The sequence below is a fragment of the Elephantulus edwardii genome, unplaced genomic scaffold (assembly GCF_000299155.1).
Source record: "Elephantulus edwardii isolate Elephantulus edwardi_28Jun2011 unplaced genomic scaffold, EleEdw1.0 scaffold00272, whole genome shotgun sequence".
Lineage (NCBI taxonomy): Eukaryota > Metazoa > Chordata > Mammalia > Macroscelidea > Macroscelididae > Elephantulus > Elephantulus edwardii.
Genome location: NW_006400022.1, coordinates 3,412,163 through 3,433,219, shown reverse-complemented (window position 1 = coordinate 3,433,219; position 21,057 = coordinate 3,412,163). Strand labels below are relative to the sequence as shown.

Below are 21,057 nucleotides of genomic sequence, written 5' to 3'. Positions count from 1 at the left end.
TGGCACTACTTCGTGAGACAGTAGTTGGTTTCACTAGTTCACACTAGGCTAGAGGCGCCTTTCTGACTCCCCACTCCCACCAAGAGTGCCACTACCTGCAGGTCCATCTCTGTTAAGCTGATCAGCATCCTTGCTATGAACCTCTGCCAGAAGCCAATGGGAACGAAGCTCATCTTGAACACCCTCTGGATGGTGTTTAGTGTGGGATGCCGCATGCTGTGGGTGTCCAGGCCAGGCTTGGAGGGAAGCAGGTGTGGCAGGAGGTAGCTGAAACACATCAATGAGGCTGTATGAACCACACAGTTCCTCTCTCCTGCAAGGGCCTCATGGACCAGGGATCACACGCTCCAGGACCATGACCATGAGGTATGAGACTGGGACCGTGACGTCTGAGACTATAACCATGAGGTCTAGGACAGGCTCTGTGGAACTCTTTTGGAGCCTCTGGAAAGTTATTTTCAAGAATGGATAGTGGCTTATGTGCTGAGACTATACTCCCAGGAAAATTAAGATGACACTCATCAGGGGTTCTTGGAGACTAGACTACTGCTGTGCAGAAAGATGCTATGTTGTTAATATTGGTGGTCAAAATGGAGCTTATTTTCTATCATGGGGGTTGACATAGAAGAATCAGTCAGTTGAAGTGATTTTTGAGTTGGGAAGGAAAAGTAAATACAACTGCACATGTTCAAGGGCAAAGGGGACATCAAGATCAGAAAAGTGCATCTGGCCTTCCAAGGCACTTATCATTCTTGTCCAGTAGAAACAACACAACGTTCTTAAAAAGAGAACATTTGTGCAAAAGAGGGTGTTTTACAAGAACACTGGTGCTCCTCATGAGAATGCCCTGTCACGGTGTTGGAGACATGCCTCCTAGTGTGCATCTTAGGCAGATACAGCCAGAGCCCAGGCAGCCCCAGAGTATGTGTGTAAACCAGACTGCGTGAGCTGTGCAGAGTGTATGAATGTCAGCTTGTGAGTGTGAGAGTGTAAACACACAACTATGAGCTGTTTGTAAACATCAGACTGTGTATGAGCTGTGTGCGTAGAATGTATGAATGTCAGAGTGAGCTGTGAGTGTAAACATCAAATATGAGCTATGTGAGATCATTAGACTCTGTGTGTGTGTGTGTCTGTAACTATGCAGGTTGTGAGTGTGAAAGTATGTGTGAACATCTGACTGTATGTATGAACTATAGACTGTGAGCTATGAATGTCAAAGTGTCTGTGTGAACATCAGACTGTGTGTGGACTGTGAGTCACAGGGGAGCGCCCCACAGCACCAGGGGGATGTGCTAGCAGCACGTCATTTTCTTAACAAAGGCTTTCCCTTCCCTCTCCTCACAGTTTACAAGAAATTTGTGCCTGTCCAATAAATGTTTTTAGAACTTTCCAGAAGACACTCCTGGCTGGCCATTCTAAGAGCTTTCGCCTCACTCGAAATGCACATGCTTGGTCTGGAACCCTCTCTTCCTTACCTGCTGAGTATGTCTCTCCCCAGGGAAACAGGAAGAGGCAGGTGTTACTTCTGAGGGCTGATAAGAATGAACTGAGACAGTGCACAAGTCGTGAGGCAGGGCCAAGGCCCCTAGGAGTGGGAGAGGAAGGCAAGCTTCTCCTTCATTCCATACTACCTTGATCATGAGATGTCACTGGTTTTTGATACAGATTGCCAGGTCATCTTGCTTCCTATTTGGTCTTAGTAAAAAACTCTCTTGAAACCTATTCACCACGGACAGCAGCACCAAAGCATCCAGAGACAGGTTGTGGAAGTGCCAGTGTGTGCCCTGAATCAAACCAGGCTTCCTCGGAAAAGGTAAAACCCTCTTATCATTACAGGAGGATGGAATCTTAAGCGCTTGTCCCATGTACACCTGAGCCCTCACCTGGACCATGCCCAGCTCTCTGTTCCTCATCTCACCTGCCGGTGTGCACACCTGAGCCCTCACCTGGACCATGCCTGGCTCTGTGTTCCCAGTGCATCTCACCTGCAGTGTGCACAGGTGAGCCCTTACCTGGACCATGCCTGCCTCTCTGTTCCCAGCTCATCTGACCTGCTGGTGTGCACACCTGAGCCCTCACCTGGACCATGCCCCGCTATCTGCTCTTAGCTCATCTCACTTGTTACCTGCTGGTGTGCAGACCTGAGCCCTTACCTGGAACATGCTCGGCTTTCTGCTCCCAGCATATCTCACCTGCTGGTATGAGACTTCACCTGGGCCATACTCTGCCCTCTGCTTACAGCTCTCATCATGCTGATGTGCACACGTGAGCCCTCACCTGGACCATGCCAGGCTCTCTGTTCTTAGCGCATCTCACCTGCTGTTGTGCACACCTGAGCCCTCACCTGGACCATGCCTAGCTCTCTGCTCCCAGCTTATCTCACCTGCTAATGTGAGCTTTCATCTGGGCCATACCCGATTCTCTGTTTAAAGTTCTCATCTTGCTGATGTGCACATGTGAACCCTCACCTGCCCTCTGTCTAACTGTTGAGCTGTCTGCTCCCAGCAAAGCTGAGAACTCACTTGTGTGTTCTAGAAGTCCATGACTGTCCATCAAACCAGCAGCTCTTTTGAACCAAGTACCCCACAGGCCTAGTCTGAGAGGTGCCTCCTTATAGGATTCAGTTCACAGCTGTTGCTGCAAAAAGGGCTCTGGCTCCCTCCCACATTTAGAAGGCTGAACACAAAACTGATGGGATCTGAGCAGAATATGGCAAAGGGAAAGCAAGGCTGTACTGAAAAAACTCTGGGCTGCCTACAGTGGGTGCAGGGCATGCTGGACAGCCAGATGCTGATGGCGTTTTAGGGAGGGTGGCTGGTACAGGTATGTCCTGGGGTCCTGGTTGCCTTATGGCAAAGAAATCAACTTTGGACCCAGGAAGTGACTGGAAATTAAACTAGGGCAAAAAGTCACAGGTACTAACTTAGTTTAAACTCTAGCATTCCTGGGTCTGTACTCAGGAGCTCGCCCCCAATAATTCACTTCTGCCCATGTTCCCGGCCTGACAGCACACCTGAGGAATCCATGGAGAATGAGAACATGTCTTATAGTGGGATGTCTAAAGCAGGAAATACTACAGGAGGATGAGAGAAAGCTCTGAGAGGTGGGAGGTTTCCGGACTGAGTAAAAGGTGAGAAACAAGCCCTGGTAGGGACTGAGGTCACACGAAGGGCAGAGCCAGAAACTCCCCGGGTTCAGAGCTGAGGAAGAACCATGTCTGGCCAGTAGATTATGGAAAGAGGTCTTTAAAGGGCCATAAGAAAAAACCCAAAACAAACAAACAAACAAAAGCCCAAACTTTATTAGGGATTATACAAGCAAGAAAAATGTCCATCAAGGGTGAGAGCAAAATAGTCATCTTAATAAAATAAAAAGTTTTGCACAAAAGAGACAGTCTGTTGCCATCAGATCAGAATTTTAAGAAATGCTAACCGGAAGTTCTTCAGGCTGCAGATACTACAGAAGAGTTGGGACTACAGGATAGCACCAAAAGTAGCAGAAATAAGAAATATAATTTGTTAAAAGGAGATTGTTTAAAGACTTAAAGGCAGACTACACTGGTGGGGCAGGCAAGCCAGGAGAGTGACCAGGAGTGTGACTACCCGGCATCACAGAGGGACAGTAGATCAGGCGGAGTGACGGGGAGTGTAACCACCCTGCACCACAGAGGGACAGGCGGGCAGGCAGAGTGACTGGCAGTGTGACTGCCCCGCACGACTGAGGGAGAGGACAGTAGGCAGAGTGACCGACAGTGTGACTGCCCCGCACCACAAAGGGATGAGACAGTAGGCAGAGTGACCAGCAGTGTGACCGCCCTGCACCACAGAGGGACAGAACAACAGGCAGAGTGACAGGGAGTGTGACTGCCCTGAACCCTGAGTGACAGGACAGTAGGCAGAGTGACCAGGAGTGTGACCACCTGCACCACGGAGGGACAGGCGGGCAGGCAGAGTGACCGGCAGTGTGACAGCCCTGCACCGAGGGACAGCACTTGACTCTACCTGAGCAGCTTAGTGCTTGGTGTTGAGCCCAAGTGCTGTCTCATTAAAATGCTGTGTGATGTCAGTTATCTCCAAGGACAATTAGCATCAAATGGTGTTTTAAGGTGTATGGAGACACATGAGCTGCTGTGAAAAAAATATAATAAAATCTATGTAAAAGTGGAATTCAAACCTGTGTGTTTAGGGCCAGCTGAGCACTATCCTAAGTTTGACATTCTATGTGAAGCAGTATAATATTAATTCCAAGTGATTGTGGTAAGTTAAGAATACATGATGACAGAAGAAGAATAGATGTCTTTGAATTGTGGTGGAGAAGAAGGGTCATGAACATACCATGGACGGCCAAGAAAATAAATAAGTCTGTCTTGAAGAGGGTGAAACCAAGTCTCTCCTTGGAGGCTAGGGTTTTGAAGCTCCGTTTCACATACTTTGGGCACGTGGCCAGGAGAGATTGGTCCTTGAAGAAGGACATCATGCTTCGAAGGGTGGAGAGACAGTGCAAGAGAGAAAAACCCTGGATCAGATGGATTGATACAGTAGCTAGGGCAATGGGGTTTGTTGTGTGGGAATTCGTAAGACAGGCTCAGGACAGGACAGGGTTAAGAGCTGCTGTACATAGGGTCACCATACATCGCAGGTGACTCAACGGCACATAACAACAAGAATATACTATATTGGTTATTTCTTATTTAAGCCTCTTGTTTAAAGTAAACAAGACCTTGGGGAGAACTTTTGTATTTAAAAGTTGGTTGCTATTATATTTTGGAGGAACATTATTCTAAGTGGTACAGGACTCTTCTTCAATATGCTGTACAAAGGTAACCTGGGGTTGCTGTGATGCTGAACCTCGTGCCGCTGGGGTGTCAAATGACCTAATGGTTACCCATGGCAGACAGTGTTTGGTGAAGTTCCTAGTTTAAGGCAGGTCTGGAAGCAGGAGTGGCATCCACTTCCTAAACAACATGCCTCAGGAAACTCTATGAACTTCGATAAATGATGTTATAGAAAGACTTCAGGCCTTTTGTTCATAGGGTCACTATGAGTTGTGCTGGACTCAATGGCAATCAACAACAACAACAATCCTAGATCAATTACACATGCAAAATTACTAAGGACAATAGCTAGAAAGCTAATTGTTGTTGTTATACCATAGAGTCAGAACCAACCCATAGCTGAACCTCCAGCGGGTTTTCAGGGGCAATTAATCGTATAGGAGTAGACTGTCCATCCTTCTCCCACAGAGCAGCTGGTGGCCTCGAACTGCGTGCCTTCAGGATTGCAGCAGAGCTTCTTAGCACTAGGCCACCAGAGTATAGAATAAAAATGATTTTAACCCAGGACAAGACAGGACAGAATGTACAAAACAATAAAAATAAGTGGTGTAAATGAAAATTAGTAGCACTATCAGGCTTAAATTTATTGAGTACTTACATTAAGTGTAAATAAACAAAATATTCCTATTAAAGGGTAGAAATTGCCAGAGGACAAATGTAGACTCTATTTTAATAATCAGTTAAGCAGAAATAAAAGAACAGGAAAACCACAGGGAATGAATGAAGCTGACTGACATCACTATTTTCCCATCAGACAGACTGATTTCAAGATGGTAACAGGAATAGTTGTTGTTGTTGTTATGTGCCATCGAGTCACTTGCGACTCATAGCGACCCTATGTATAACAGCCCTAAACTCTGCTCTGTCCTCTGCCAATCGCACTGTCTCTGACACTCCCTTCCCGATTATCCCAGTCACTGAATCAATCCACCTCATAGAGGGCCTTCCCCTCCTGCGCTGTCCCTCCACCCTCCCAAGCATGATGTCCTTCTCCAAGGACAGGTCTCTCCTCACAGCATGTCCAAAGTATGTTAGATGCAGCCTCAGAATCCTTGCCTCCAAGGAGCCACCCAGTTTAACCCTTTCCAGGACAAATCTGTTTGTTTTCCTAGCAGTTCATGGTATTCTCAATACTCTTCTCCAGCACCACAGCTCAAAGGCATCAATTTTCCTTCTATCCTCCTTGGTCATTGTCCAACTCTCTGATGCATAACAAGTGATTGCGAAGACCATGGCCTGTATCAGACGCACCTTAGTCTCCAGAGAGACACCATTGCTCTTCAGTACTTTGGAGAGGTCCCTAACAGCAGACTCCCATGGCAATGCACCTTTTAATTTCCTGGCTGCTGGTGCCAAGACTGTTGAAAGGAATAGAGACATTCTAAAATAATCAAAGCGTGGTTCACCAGGAAGGTGATAAAAAATTGCAAATGCATATAATAATTAATAAAAGCTTCAAAAGACATGAAACAAAAGCTGACAGAAATCAAAGGAGAAATAGACAAATTCACAATCATTGCTGTAAGTGTTCATCTTCTTTTCTGACAGATCAGTAGGATAAAAATCCTAAGGAGGTAGAATGTTTGAGCACCATGACCTCTTTTGGGAGATAATGTTTTCTTCTTGTGGTTAGGTGCTGTCGAGTCAACTAACACTCATAGTGACCCCATGTACAACAGATATGAACCTCGCCCTACCCTGTGCCATCTCACCATCTCCGACACGATCTGTCGCATTGTTTCTGTGTCAATCCATCTGGTTGAGGATCTTCCTTTCTTTCTCAGACCCTCTGCCTTTCCCAGCACACTGTCTTTTTCTAAGAACTGACCCCCTGACAACAAACATGCCTTAAGTATGAGGAAGTTCTCCATCTTTGCCTTTAAGAAACATCTGGTTGCATTTTCTCTAAGACATATTATTTGTTCTTTGGCAGTCCATGGATATTCAGTGCTCTTCTCCAACACCACAGCCCTTAGTACTGATTCTTGAGATTCTTTGGAGCTGTAAGTGACTAAGTATTTGATAGTATTGACCAGTTAGCAGCTACCCACCTCACAGTGCTGCTCCTGCCTGCATTCTCCCATCTTTCCACCCCTTTCAATGAGCTGTGTGCATGTGAGGGGCAGCCAGCTGAGGCCTGCTCCCCATTCCTGCCACCAGCTCCATGCTCAAGGTTGTCAACAGAGACCTCAATCCCACCTTTATACCACATGGCAACCTGCACAGTGGCCCCAGCCTTACCTGTCATTGGCCACAGGCAGGGCAATCTCGAACTTGGCCAGGAACTGGAAGTACTGCTCCTCAGTCTGCTGTGTGAAGCCAGTGCCCACCAGTAGCAGCCTGAGGTCCTCTGCACGGATCACCCCATTCTTGGCCACAGATCTGGAGCCTTTGAGGTTGAAAATCCTCTGGAGGCACTCGGACAGCCAAATGGGGTCGAGGAAGTAGAGGTTCCGCAGGCCATGGCTCGTGTCCGGGAAGTGCAGGAGTGAGCCCGTTTCTATGAGGAAGCTGATGGCTGCCCCAGTGAAGGGCAGGGCCCAGCATTAGAGAAGGGGGCACTGTTCCTGGAGCTCAGTCTCAATTCTTCCTGATGCAAGTCCTGCACAGCAAGAGTCTGAGACTGTCAGTAGGAATGGCAGCACCTCTACCGGTACTGTGGGAGTCCCTGGGGTGCAGATGTTTAACAGACTGCTTGAATGAGGGCTGAGATAGGCTAACGGCAGAGAGGAACCCCGCGGAACACTCCGTCAACACTCTGGGACTGCGCGGTCAGCACTGATTTCACAGCAATTCAATGACTGGTTTCCATGATAACCTGTCCCCTCTACTCAGTCACCTCATCTGACAATCAACTGGGTAAAACATTGTTTAGCATCAGTCTACTCGGCGAGCTGTTAGCCTCTGAGTGCAGAGAACAATAGAGGGTACTTATAAAGGGATCCCAGGTGGAAGCAAGAAGGGCTCTCTCTCTCTATTATAGCACCATATTTATGTGCAGAGTCAAGCTGGAGCCACCAGCGTGGTCATTCCCTGTCTGCCATTGAGCACCGCCTCTCTGAACCTGTCCCGTTGTCCCAGTCCCTGGCTTGCCCACTCACCAGCCTGGAGGTCCTCATAGTCCCAGATGTCGCTTTCTGGGGTCTGCTCCACCAGCTGCTCCAGCTGCCTGTCCGTCAGGTACTGGACGGCATTGCTCTGGCTACGTTGCTGCTGCTCTGCCAGGACTGCCTCCTGGAGACTCAGGTAGCTCTTAGGAACCTAGGGGTTACAGGGGCCAAGGTGGGGCATCCAGGCTGGTTCTAGGGGACCCAGTTCCCCCTGTTTATGGCTTGAGGCCTCAGGCAGGCAGAATTTGAGGGCACAACCCACTCTCTCCCAAGATCTATTCAGGTGGGGACCCCTAACCCAGACCCTTCCCCATGTGGCTCCACCCTGGGCTCAGATTTGGCGTGATGACTTTACCAGCCTCCCGGCAAGACGCTGACAGCCGATGGTGCTGCCCACATCCTTCATGCCACAGATGACCTGGAAGATGAGGTGCCGCAGCTCCTCGTGACCCTCCAGGTTCTTGGAGGAGAGCTCGCTGTGGAGGAGAACCGCCTCTGCTCAGAGCCTGTGTGTCCCAGGGTCACCCACTGCTGGCAAGTCCAAAGGACATGCAGAAATGGGCAGGAAGTGTGCGAACTACTTGCTTTATGCAGAGATGCACGCTGAGCATCCTGGTCTCCTAACCTCCTCTCCTCAGACAGGGAGCACCAAGCCAAGGAACTCAGCAGCCCTAGGGACAGGGCAGACGTGCAACCTCCAGCCCAGCCCAGCGCTCTGAGGCCTTCTCGAGGGCAGAGAGGAAGTCCCTGGGTCCTGTGCCAAGCAGGTTGTCCCCAGGCTGGCTCCAGCTTTGAGGGTGTGATTCCACTGGAGTGAGGGGAGTAGGACCAAGAGCTGCCAGCTGCAGCACGGCGCCCCTGTGGGGACACTGCCAGAAGGCTCACTTAACTCAAGGAGCCTCAGTTTTAACACTTCAGTTTTAATGTGGGCATATAACCACTATACCCTGTGGCTGTTGTCGAAGCTTTGGTTAAGCAACAATCACAGGGCACTGGTACCAACTGCACCAGCCCATCACCTCTCCTATGGGGTTGGCACCAAGCCTGGGTTTGGTTCCTGGTAAGTGACCGCAAATGCTTAAAGGTGGGTGCAGGTCTGCACCTCTAAGTCCTCCTTCCCTCTCGTGCTGAGCTGCCACCCTCCTCCCTAAGGCCCTGGTGGTGAGCCCCTCCTTAGGCGGCCTCGAATTGCACCAGGGACAGCCCAGGTGGCCCAGGCACTCACTGTAAGTGCTTGTTGGTGATGTCTGGGAAGCCTGTGGCTCTGGCCCCTGAGGGTGAGCGGCAGAGTGCCAGCACGTAGGCCCGGAGGGTGGCAATCCTCTCCACACGGAATTTGGCTTCAATTAAGTCCAGGTGCGTTCCCACCACTAACACCACTGAGTTTGGGGCCTTGGCCTTGAGAAAAAGAAAAGTGCAGAGTTGAGCACCACCCCCAGTCTACCAGGAGAGGCCTGTTCCTGACCCAGTCTCTCTCAGCAAAGTTTATATAGCCCGGCTGTGTGCCAAAGTGCTATCACTGGCTCCCTGTGGTGTCAAGGACAGATGCTGGGGCTGTGGTGCCCTCAGAGGCTGCCAGCGTGCCCTCTGCAGACACTGTGTTGTGTCTTGTCACCTGAAAAAGGAAAAATCTTGGACCCCTTGTGGTCCCAAGAGCAGGCTTCTTACATTTAAGGTAAACAAGAAAAGTTTTACAGCCATCATGCCTAGAAGGATTCTTTTTTGGGTTAATTGATATGTTCTTTTAACTTTATGGTAACTCTTGGCAAGAATTACATAAGGCAGTTATTCCAAACTAGAGGTGACAATTAAAGAAAGTCCTCAGAAATGCCACAAAGCATGAGCCCTCCTTCCATAGTCTATGGTCTTCAATGAGGATAGTTCAATATGTCCCTTTCCTCTCCTCCTCCTCAGGGACAGTCTCTGGAAATCTCTGAAACACATGTCTCTACAGACATAAGAGTTATGGAGCTCCCCTAACCTCCAATCATGACAGCCAGTGTTGCAAATCTTTCTCTCTCATCATGTGTGTTAATATATATTATCTACATATCTTGCTGGTTTTATTTGTCTAGAGAACCCAAATGAAGACCATCTTCATGAAGCAAAAGAGGATCTGAATTGCCAATATAAGTTGAAGCTTTGTTAGCTCAGGCTCAGCGGAGGCCAAGAGGAGTTGAAGGTCTATAGGAAGTCGTTTGATGGATTCCACAGCAGAAATGGCAGGATCCATGCATGACTCTTGGGCACTCAAGATGCATCTATTTTTCTTAACAAAACTTACTTTTATTAAGTGAGAATGAAGCAGAGCTATGGCTCAGAGTCTCTGAGGAGGGAAATGTTCTGGTGTCTACTCACCTCAATGTTCAGTAGCCAGAACTGGAGGCTGGCCACGGCCTCCTCGCCCAGTGCCAGGTTCCAGACCACCATGTACAAGGCCTTGTCCGTGAAAAAACACTGATTGACTGTGGCCATGCTGGCTGGGCCACCAATGTCCCAGACGTTGAACTCCACAGATTCTACCTATTTTAACAAGGGCAGCAATAGTGAAATATTTTTAAACATAACCAAGCTTTTAGTAAACCAAATAGAGATAACTACTATTTTGACTCTGTACTTGGAGGCCTGGAAAATAAAAGATGGTACAAAAACGCTGGAGGCCTGTGGTTTCTCTCAGGAATAGTACTCAAAGGGAAGGGGCCAGACACTCGGAAGCAGACTTCTAGAAGCTTTGATCCACTGCTCACAGAGCAGCAGTATGGCCAACGCTAGATATTTTCCTGAGAAATATTCAAAGACATTGTTAAAGATGGTTTGGAGCAGGCTGCCAGAAGGAGCCTCTGTGTCCAGACATGGCCTCAGCCCCACCCCAGGGGATGCAGCTTCTCCTCAGTCTGCCTGGGTCTCCAGCTTGTGTAGGCCAGAGACCACCATCCACCAAGGATGCTGGGAAACTCCCTTGACGTGAGAATCAAACAAAAGATTAGTTGCTGGGCTGTCAGGAAAGTCTGTGTAAACTGTGGTTTCTCTAGCATTTTATGAGCTAAGAGTCTGGCTTGAGAAGCCAAGGCTGCAGATTTCTGTAGCCAGAACCCTTCCACGTTGCTGCAATTCTGGTGTCTGAAACACAGTATACGAACCTGCTTTTGTGTAAAAGTAAGAACAGACAGATGCTGTAAACTGACTGAAAGTTGGAACCCCGAGAGTTATGGGACAGAATGTCTATCTCTGGTCAAGCTCCTCAAGACTAAGGGGCTGTTCTCCAACCACAGGAAAACCCTTAGCCATGGAAAGGGCAGAATAGAAGACATATTCACTCCTTGGTCCTGTACAACCACTGACTATAAAACAGCTGGAAGAAAGTCAGATCAAATGATTGTTTAAAAAGCAAGGCATCTACAACATTGGTCCTCATAGTCTGGATTGTGGTTTCTCATTTCCAGAGCCTCTAATGCCTTGTTTGTTTGGCTTTTGCTTGCAGAGTCCTGTAATTCTTTGAGTTTGTGTTTTACTCATTGAGAATGTTCAATCATTGCTCTTCTCAGTTCTGTGTCAGAAAATTCTATTAGACTTTCTGGCTTCAGGAAATGAGATACCATCTCACCCCAGTTCAATAGAGCAACAAACAACAAATGCTTTTGAGGTTGTGGAGTGATTGGAAATCTTACTCACTTCTGGTGTGAGTGTAAATGGTGTAACCACTATGGAAGGTGGTATGGTGCTTTCTCAAAAAGTTGGAAATAGAAATACCATTTGACCCAGCAATTCCATTACTAGAAATATACGTTAAAGGAACAATAGCTGCCACCTAAACAGATACACGCATACCCATGTTTATTCCCACATTATTCATAATATCCAAGAGACGGAAGCAACCCAAGTGCTAATCAACAAATGAATGGATAGAAAGACTATGGAGTAGTCACATAATGGAATACTACACAGCACTGAAAAATGAGAAACTCATAAAATATTATACAATATGGGTGACCCTGGAGGACATTATGCTGAGTGAAATATTAAAAAAAGGACAGATACTTCATAACACCATTGTTATAAAACAGGACTGACATGGGGCTTGAGGGAAACTGAGAAAAGAGGGGATACATAATGAATGCTGTATTAGAAGAGATGAAGAACTGTTTAAAAGGAATAAATGATTAGGTATTATTTGTATGACAACAGTCCAGAATAAGAGCTACATAGTAAAGTGGACTGGGGGAGGGGTGGTGGAGGGAGGAAGGAAATTATGCAACAATGAATAAACACTTTTAAAAAATGAACTTGGAGAATAGGGAGGAAAATGTGCAACAATGAATGAACGGAAATTCAACTTTTTTTGCAAATTTTCATTAAAATCACAATAAAAAGATAAATTAAAAACCCATCACAAAAACAACAAAAATAAAAAGCAAGGCAGGTGATAATTCAGAAAATTCTGATAACAATAGAGAACATGTGGGCATGAATTATGGGTTCCACTATTGAGGTCCTCTAGGGCATATCTGCTATTTATTGAGGGGCAGAAGTTGTTTTGTTTGTTCTAACCCCAACAAGCTAATCAATGCGTCACAGGGATCTCAGCCTCCTGGACCCTGAGGGGCTGGATGTGACCAAAGACATGGACAGAGGGGGCAGCACCACGTACGTGCTCATGGCCCAGTTCACACAGCCAGCACCCTTTGCCGGCAATTGCACAGTCCAGGCAAGAAAAAAACCATCTTCACTTGTCTGATACCGAAATGGAAAGCTGGATGGGAGACAGCTTTAAATTTAGGTTGTTTATTTTTCATTTCAATGAACATCTACAGAGATTTTGGAATTCCATTCATTCATTGTTGCACCCTTCTCCCCGCACACCCACCCCGTTTGCTCCTCTCCTTGAAAAGCAAAAGAAAAACCCCCTCATTGGTACACAATCCCCCCCGCACCTCCCCAAACCCCACCCCTTACCCCCAAATATAATCCACTCTGCAACCCTCATTGCATACTCCTACGATAAAAATAATGCCCTAAAATATAATGCTTTTAGATTATTCTCTCCCCCATAGACGTCTTTTAAAGAGGGCTTAACAACATAATCTTTCCCAAATGTGTAGCAAGCAGAGCATGGCCAACACGTCAACTCAGGGGCCTCTTAGCCTCTGAGGAGGGGCACTGCTGGCTGTGGTGGGCAGCAATGATGCTCAACTCATGGAGGATTCTACCACAGACCCCCGAATCGGAATCTCTGGGGCCAGTGCAAGAATTGTGATTGTGAGAAGCTGCTCAGGGAATCTAACCAGAAGGGCCATCAGACTAGAGCCTCCTTTACCACAAAAGTTATGTAAGTTATGCTATTTGTTGTCTACAGAGGATCCTGGAACAGGATACAAACCCTCTGTGAGGGGGCCATACTAGGAGTCAGACCCCACAGAGAGAGCTCAGGAGCAAAGGCTGGTCCGAGGATGGCCCACTTCTCACTCAATCCCCCCAGTCCCCACCACTGCATGTCAGCCATCCTTGACCTTGGCCTTCGAGCCAGCTGGCCGGTGAAGCTCCCACTTGGTGGTTCTGATGGCAGCCTCACTGTGTATTTCCTGAGGGACCTTGCCAGTCTGCAGGATCTCCAGGAGGACAGACTTTCCCTGGCGAGGGGGCCCCACGATGATCATCTTCATCAGCTTGCACCGCTCAGCCCTCCGCAGCTGAGCACGCAGGTAGGACAGCATTGCCTTGGGGCCTGTGCAGCAACCAGAGGGAGCATCAGGACTGCTGGGAGAGTGGACACATGCTCCTCACAGGAAAAAAAGCCCTAAAGAGCACCTCCAACATGTTTTGGCAGGAAGTCTGAGTCTATATACTGTTTCTCAGTCAACATGGGTGGGGAACCCCACTGTCCCTCCTCAGATGCTGGAACTGGAGCTGTGCTTCAAGGGCTACCTTGTTGGGCCCAAGCTTCTTGGAGGAAACTGCGGCCATGAGGCTGTAGAGGTCTCCAGGCCGGAGCGCAGCCCCTCCACCTGGGGAGTGGCCTGTTGCAGACAGGTGTTCTTTGCTTTGTTATCAGGTGGGCTCTCTCTCTAATTACAGAAAGAACAGGGCAGATGCAAAGATGTGCATATATTATAATGGAGGTGAAGGATCCTCCATAACAGGGAATGTCCAGGGCTATTGGCAAGGATCCTTGGTTAAACTGCTCAGCTTCTAATGAAGGCTGGCAGTCCAAACACACCAACTGCTCTGGAGGAGGAAGAGGAGGCAGTCGGCTTGGGACCCTGATGGGGCAGCTCTGCTCTGCCCTATCTAGTTGCTAGGAGCTGAAACTGAACCTGTGGCAGCAGGTTAAGAGTTTGGACTATTTCCTGTTGTTGACTGATGAGGAAGGAACTGACACGGCTGATATCCCAATTTGAGGTTTTAAACCTCCAGAACAGTGAGAAAATAACTGCTGTTCTTTAAAGCTATCCACCCAAGGGCTGCATGTTTCAGTAGCATGAGGAAATCAAGACACCCACCTTCTTTCTGAATCTCAGCAGGTATGTTGCTGATGTGCAGGTCTTCAACATCCAACTGCCAAAGGTTCCCCAGACGCCCTAGCTCCTGAGGAAGTTCCCGCAGGCCAGGGTTGCTGAGGATGAGCACACACACACAGAGAGAGAGAGGGAAAGAGAGAGAGAGAGAGAGAGAGAGAGAGAGAGAGAGAGAGAGAGAGAGAGAGAGAGAGAGAGAGAGAGAGAGAAACTTTGTTGACCTCTGCTGCATGAGAGGGACAGAGTCCCCTAGGACCTAGTAATCTATTTTAGCAAGTCAAAGCACTTCTCCCTGGGACGTCTGGGTAGAAAAGGCAGCTCTATTTCCCGCAGGTCCCCTGAGCTCAGAGCTGGGACCCTACTCCCCTGTCTCCCCACTAGTAGACACTACCATGAGGACTGCTGTTGCAGCGTAAGCAGGGCACCCACTCTGGCTTGCACTGTCTTCAACAGATGCCTCATCAGTGCAGGGGGGGCAGTCGTGCTTCTCCTTACAGCATTACAGAACACTGCCCCACAGTGCTGTCTTCCTCCTCCTCCACACAATCTAGACTTGACCCACTCCTCCACTTTCTGTCCCTAGAGGGTCAGGGGAGAGGAGAGATGCAGGCCCAACGGTGACAGGCACTTACTTCCCCAGGTAGAGCTCGGACAAGTTCCTCAGTGAGCAAACTGATGGGGGCATGACTTCCAGGTGGTTGTCATTCAGACACAAGACCTCCAGAGAGTCACTGAGGAAGGCTGGGAACTCCAGCGCATAGCCTGCAGGGAGACAACACAGCTGACTGGACATTTACAAGGCCCAGGCCATCGGTGGGGACAGAGGGAGCAGCCACTGGTGAGCACTGTGGTAGAGCTACAATCACCTGGCGATTCTAACTGTGGAAATTATCCTTTAGACATCCTTGCATGCATGGCAAGGACTGTCCTTAGGACACAGTCCGAAGTCTGCAGTAGCCAGGAAGAGGAAACCAGACACAGATACGGGATAATGCAAACCTTTGAGAACAAACAGGCCAGGTCTATATACATGTGTACGGAGATGCAGAGACGCTCAAAGGCTACTCAAAGCATTGTGGTTAGGTGGTGGCCCTCCAGGGGGCTTTTGGAGGCAGTGAATCACATGGGAGAAGACTGCCCATCTTTCTGAGGAGCAACTGGTGGATTCAGCCTCCCCTGGGTTGGTAGCTCATCTCCTCACCCACTAGGGCACCAGAGCCTCCTATGTACCCTTCAGTGCTGTTTAGAAACTGTTTTCTCATGTACTTATACTACTTTTTTCAATTCAAAGAAGTTTTTGTTGTTGTGTACTGTTGAGTTGGAACCAACGCACAGATGATCCTTGGGAGGGCTTTCAGGGACAAAAGGGGAGACTGTCCCATGGAGCAGCTGGTGGGTTCAAACCACATGCCTTCAGGTTTAAAGCACAGCTTCTTACTACTAGGCCACCAGAGCTTCCTTCAAAGAAGATAGTTGATTAAAAAAAAATACTAAAATGAGACACATCGTTAAGCTTCTCAGGATGATGGCACATTCTGAAAAAACAGCCAAGATTCGGGGTTCTAAGCAGCCTCCATAAGCAGACTAATTATGAGGCCCCTGTATGTCCACGTTGCCATCTGTACCATGCAGGAGACTTGGAAACGCCACCCGACAGAAGTCACAGACTCAGATCACAGGGGTGTCTCTGAAGGGCCTTTATCCTCTGGATGCAGAAGGACTAGGGCAGTACAGTAACTCCCTGGGCCTCACTCAGCCTGGAGAACTCTAGATAAAATAAGGCCCACAAATCCCTCTCCAGCTCCCACAGCCAGATATGAGAGACAGAGAAGCCAGATTTTTTTTTGTTGGGCTAAGGCCATGTTCCACTGCCCTTGCTCACAACTTTCCTTCGTTTTGGCTTCTGTCCACAGACAGAGCTGCTCTATCAATGGTTATGGGGTAACCTGGCCTCAGAGAACATTGTGGAGAGGCAGGAACGGAATAGCAGAGTGCAGGAAGGCTGCCAGGAGTGGTAATAGGAGCGCTGTCCTGAGAGCACATAGTTGCCTCAGGTCTGAGAGACGACTTTGTGTCAGAGCTTTTATAAAAAATTGCTCAAAAATGTGGGGTGTTGGGTTTCCCCCCCTTCTTCAGTGAAAAGAGATGACGAACCTTACCTTATCCTGATTTGCATTTTATTAGAGAACATCAAGAACAAGAAAGACTTTCTTTCTTCCTAGAGTGCACTTTGAACACCTGCATGTTGTTGCATTTCAATTCTGAAGTTTTGCCTGGTGTTTATTTGGCTTCTTTAAGTAACTGGTGGAGGGAACACAGGCTGCATTGCAAACAGTACCTGCCACGCTCCTGACGTGGATGGGAGGAGAAAACTCTGGGCTGCAGAGGATGTTCTTATGAACTTATTTATTTGTAAGTTATTTGTGATTGCTGGTCTGAATTTGACCATAAAAAAACACCCATCCAAACTATTTTTGGACACACTGGCTGCATACCATGGCTGCATGAGCATCCATCCACATTTGACCTGGAATTTCACTACCCATCTGCAAACGAACTGTTTTTCACAGATAAGTCCTTACCCACATGCTACAAGCTCCAGAAGGCAACCACAGTGGTGTCCTCCAGGGATATGGTTTCCCCCCCAGGAATGTGGTCCCCAGGGCCACCACAGCTGATGTCTGCTGCCCATCCCCTTGCATCACATACCCCTTCCTCATTAACAGTTTCATCAAAAGCCAGCATTTCTCCTTGGGGCCAGCTGGTGATGGTCACATTTTCACGTCCTCTCCTAGGCCCTGTGAAGGGGCCTATCCTTCTAAACCTGGGCTGGGACTCAAAGGGAAAGAGCTCAGCCCACTAGCCACAGACTAGCTGCTCTTTCATGAATGACACCGTATTTAGGCATCAATGAAAAGAAAGTGTTTTATTTCTCCTTTCCTCCTAGTGAAATACCTGTCTGGACTCAATTTCTCAAATCCTGATGCTTTTCATTTTCAACACAATCATCTGTGAAATTCAGATTTGCATTTCCCGAGCTTTACCTTTTGTTTTCTGGCTCTTTGGGCTTTCCCCTCTGTAAACTATTTAGGTCTTTTACCATTTTCTTATTGAGGTATATTTTTAAAATAAACTTGTTGATAATTCCTAGTATATTAGGGACTTGAGCCAGCTTGGGCTTTAAAAAAATTTTACTGGTATGAATATAGTTAGTGATGTACATTGTGTCTCATTCATGTACATGGTGGTTTTGGAAAATATTGTTGCCTAAGCTGCTGATGTCACGACTGTGCTTATGATGCCCTAAAGTGAACAAACCACTTACATTTTCACAATGCCAATGTTTCTAACTTTTTTGGGTGATTTTTGTATTCCTGAGAACGCTTAAGTTCTTCACCAGAAGTAGCTCATACTCTCTGAAACACTATTTTTTATATTTTTTGTGAGGAGCCACTATAACGACCTTATGAAAAACAGATCTGAACTGTGCCCTATTGTGAATCATTCTTATCATCTGATATGCTCAAGTCCATTATTACTATCATTAGTCAATCCACCTTGGTGAGGGTGGTCTTCCTCTTTCTCTAATCTTCCACCTTTTCCAACATGATGTTTTTTTCCAAGGACTGTCGCCTGCAGACAACATGCCCAAAGTAGGTGAGATGAAGTTTCACTCTGCCTGCCTCTAGGGAGCACCCTGGTTTCACTTCCTCTAAGACAGACATATTTGTTCTCTTGACAGTCCATGGGATGTGGGGTAAACTTCACTACCACCACCACCACCACAACTTAAACACATCTATTCTTCTTTAGTCTTCGCTATTTATTGTCCAACTATAAGGTTGTATAGGAAGCAACTAAAAAGACCTTGTCTTGGATCAGGCACACTTAGTCTTTAAATAGACACTGCTGTTCTTTAGAACTTTGGAGAGGTCTTTGACAGCAGATTTTCTCAAAGTAACATGTCCTCTGACTTCTTGGCTGCTGTTATCATGAGTGTTGAGTGGAGATCAAACTTCCTTTTTTTGGGGGGGGGTCACATGCTAGAAATTTATTCTACTAGATTATACTAGTAACTTCCAATGTCTAGAGATGGCCAAGAATGTATTGAGAATGTCAAGAATAACAGCTTGAAATTGTGCAAGACCTGACATTGGAAGATTTAGATATGAATTAGATGTGAAAGTTTCCAACTTTATTTTTAAGTTATATTAAAACCTGCTATTCATATGACAGCTTCTGTAAATTTATGTAGAGGGTTCTTCTTCTCCTTTCTCCTTCCTCCTCCTCTCCCCTCCTCCTTTAATCCTCATTGGGCTTAGTGGCAAGAAGCTGCACTGCAAACCCGAAGGCACATTGTTCAAGTCCACCAGTTGCTCTGCAGGATGGGCAATCTCTTCCTGTGCGATTAACTGCCTCTGAAAACCCACTGAAGGGTCAGTTATGGGTCAGCTTCAACTCAATGGCACACAACAACAACAGTGGGATAGGGAGCTATACACTACTGCTTGTTTAAAAACAATAAAACATATCACACATTACCATTAACTGCTATTGAGTTTCCCTGACTTGGGGCAGCCTCCTGCGTAAGGAGATGAAGGCTGCCCAGCATGGTGCCATTGCCACATGGACTGTGAGTGGGACCCTGATACATCATAACCACATGGGCTGTGGCTGGGACCCTAATGACATCGGGATTTTCTCTAGTGAGGAGGTGGTCTACAAGGTGTGCTGCTGGCCAGAAACCAAAGGCAGGTCCCTCATGTAGAAGGTGAGAGTTGCCTATTGGACCACTGATGTTTCACAAGGTTTCGAATTCCCACATTTAGTTAGGTAGAGAGCTGCACTGCCAACTCAAAGGCATGCTCTGTGGGTGAAAAATGGGGAGTCCCCTCCACATGATTACTGCCTCTGAATCCCACTGGAGGGTCAGCTATGAGTTGGTTCCAAATTGATGGTATACAACATTTTTTTTTATTCAGGAGCACTGGGAGGGAAGTCATCTACCAAAATTCACCACGGTGGTTGCTGCAGAGGGTCAAGGACTGCAGCCTTTAATATGGATTAAGGCTCAATATAGAGAAGACAAAGATTGCTCACCACTGGGCCAATTGGCAGCATCAGGATGGATGGTGAAGATACTGAGATTGCTTACAGCTTTAGTTTGCTTGGTTCCACAGTCAACACTCTTGGCACCAGCATCCAGGAAATTAAAAGACATATTGTGATGGGAAAGTCTGCTGTTAGGGACCTCTCCAGGGTACTGAAGAGCAATGGTGTCACTCTGGAGACTGAGGTGCACCTGATACAGGACAGTCTTTGCAATCACTTGTCAGAGAGCTGGGCAATGACCAGGGAGGATAGAAGGAGAATTGATGCCTTTGAGCTGTGGTACTGGAGAAGAGTATTGAATGCACCATGGACTGCTGAGAAAATGAACAGGTTCATCCTAGAGAGGGTTAAACCAGGCTGCTCCTTGGAACCAAGGATTCGGAGGCTTTGTTTGACGTACTTTGGACATGTTGGACCAGTCCTTGGAGAGGGATGTCATGCTTGGGAGGGTGGAGGGCAGGTGCAGGAGGGGATGGCCCTCTATGAGGTGGATTGATTCAGTGACTAGGGTAATCAGGGTAGGTGTACTGGAGACAGTAAGATTGGCACAGGACAGAGCAGGGTTTAGGGTTGTTATACATAGGGTTGCTAAGAGTCACAAGTGACTCGACAGCACATAACAACAAAAGGAGCACTGGTGGCAGAATGGAAAAACATTTGGTTACTAAACAAAAAGTGTGAGGCTCAAACCCACAAGGTGCTTCCTGCGAATGTAAGGCAGTCTGTTTGAGACCCATGGGCAGTCTTGCTTGTCCTCAGGGTCATGCAGAGTTGGCTTTGACTGAGTGGAAGCTGACTTAAAAAACAAACACACCAAAAAAACCTTCTCTTTTCAGTTCCATTGATAATGTATCTTTTTTTCTATCAGGTAAACACATATACATCACTATCATTCATATGTACACACACACAGAACTCTCAAAAGTGCAATAGGCGAGCAGACAATTTAGTTCACCTCTTGCAATTGTGTTCTGTGAGGGTTTTGTGATTCTATTTTTTAATAGTACTTCTTTTTCCTTTTCCTTTATGTTATTTCTTATTCCTACCTCACACTATCTTACTGAAAAAGCACTTACCAGTGTAAATGTACCAGGCCAAAGAAGGAAGTTTAATCGTATTGAAATGGACTTATTATTGGTTCTGCTTTTAGTTACAGCATTTATAAGTTTTTACTTGGACGTTAAAAAGGAGAGCCAGTTGTTTAATATGAAGGTTCACACCTTCCCTTGACTGCTCAGAGGATAAAAAACAAGAACCTTTGTCCAAGAAACCTAACACATTGTGTGACCAATACAAAACTCTACAAAATGTCCTGTATCTTGTGAATCTGGGAGAACACAAGCCTTCAAGAACCATGGCCTAGTCTGAATGGTCTGCCATGGCATGGCGGTGGGGACACAGAGTCGTTAAGTAAGGATGCATGAGTTCTGGTCCTGTTGACTCCAGTGCTGGGGTCCTTCGAATCTCAGGCCAGTCAGCCAGCCCT

General features: G+C 47.2%; 1 protein-coding gene across 1 annotated transcript in view; it reads right to left on the bottom strand.

Annotated features, from left to right (window-relative positions):
- LRRK1 (leucine-rich repeat kinase 1) overlaps positions 1-21,057 on the bottom strand; it is a 194,752-nt gene that overhangs the window by 54,178 nt on the left and 119,517 nt on the right. The window contains exons 13-21 of the mRNA XM_006900059.1: positions 15,092-15,221; positions 14,445-14,557; positions 13,455-13,669; positions 10,306-10,470; positions 9,173-9,345; positions 8,303-8,423; positions 7,939-8,098; positions 7,079-7,355; positions 96-267 (exon numbers count right to left, since the gene is read on the bottom strand). Coding sequence (XP_006900121.1) covers positions 96-267; positions 7,079-7,355; positions 7,939-8,098; positions 8,303-8,423; positions 9,173-9,345; positions 10,306-10,470; positions 13,455-13,669; positions 14,445-14,557; positions 15,092-15,221 — 1,526 coding nt within the window. The remainder of the gene's footprint in view (positions 1-95; positions 268-7,078; positions 7,356-7,938; positions 8,099-8,302; positions 8,424-9,172; positions 9,346-10,305; positions 10,471-13,454; positions 13,670-14,444; positions 14,558-15,091; positions 15,222-21,057) is intronic.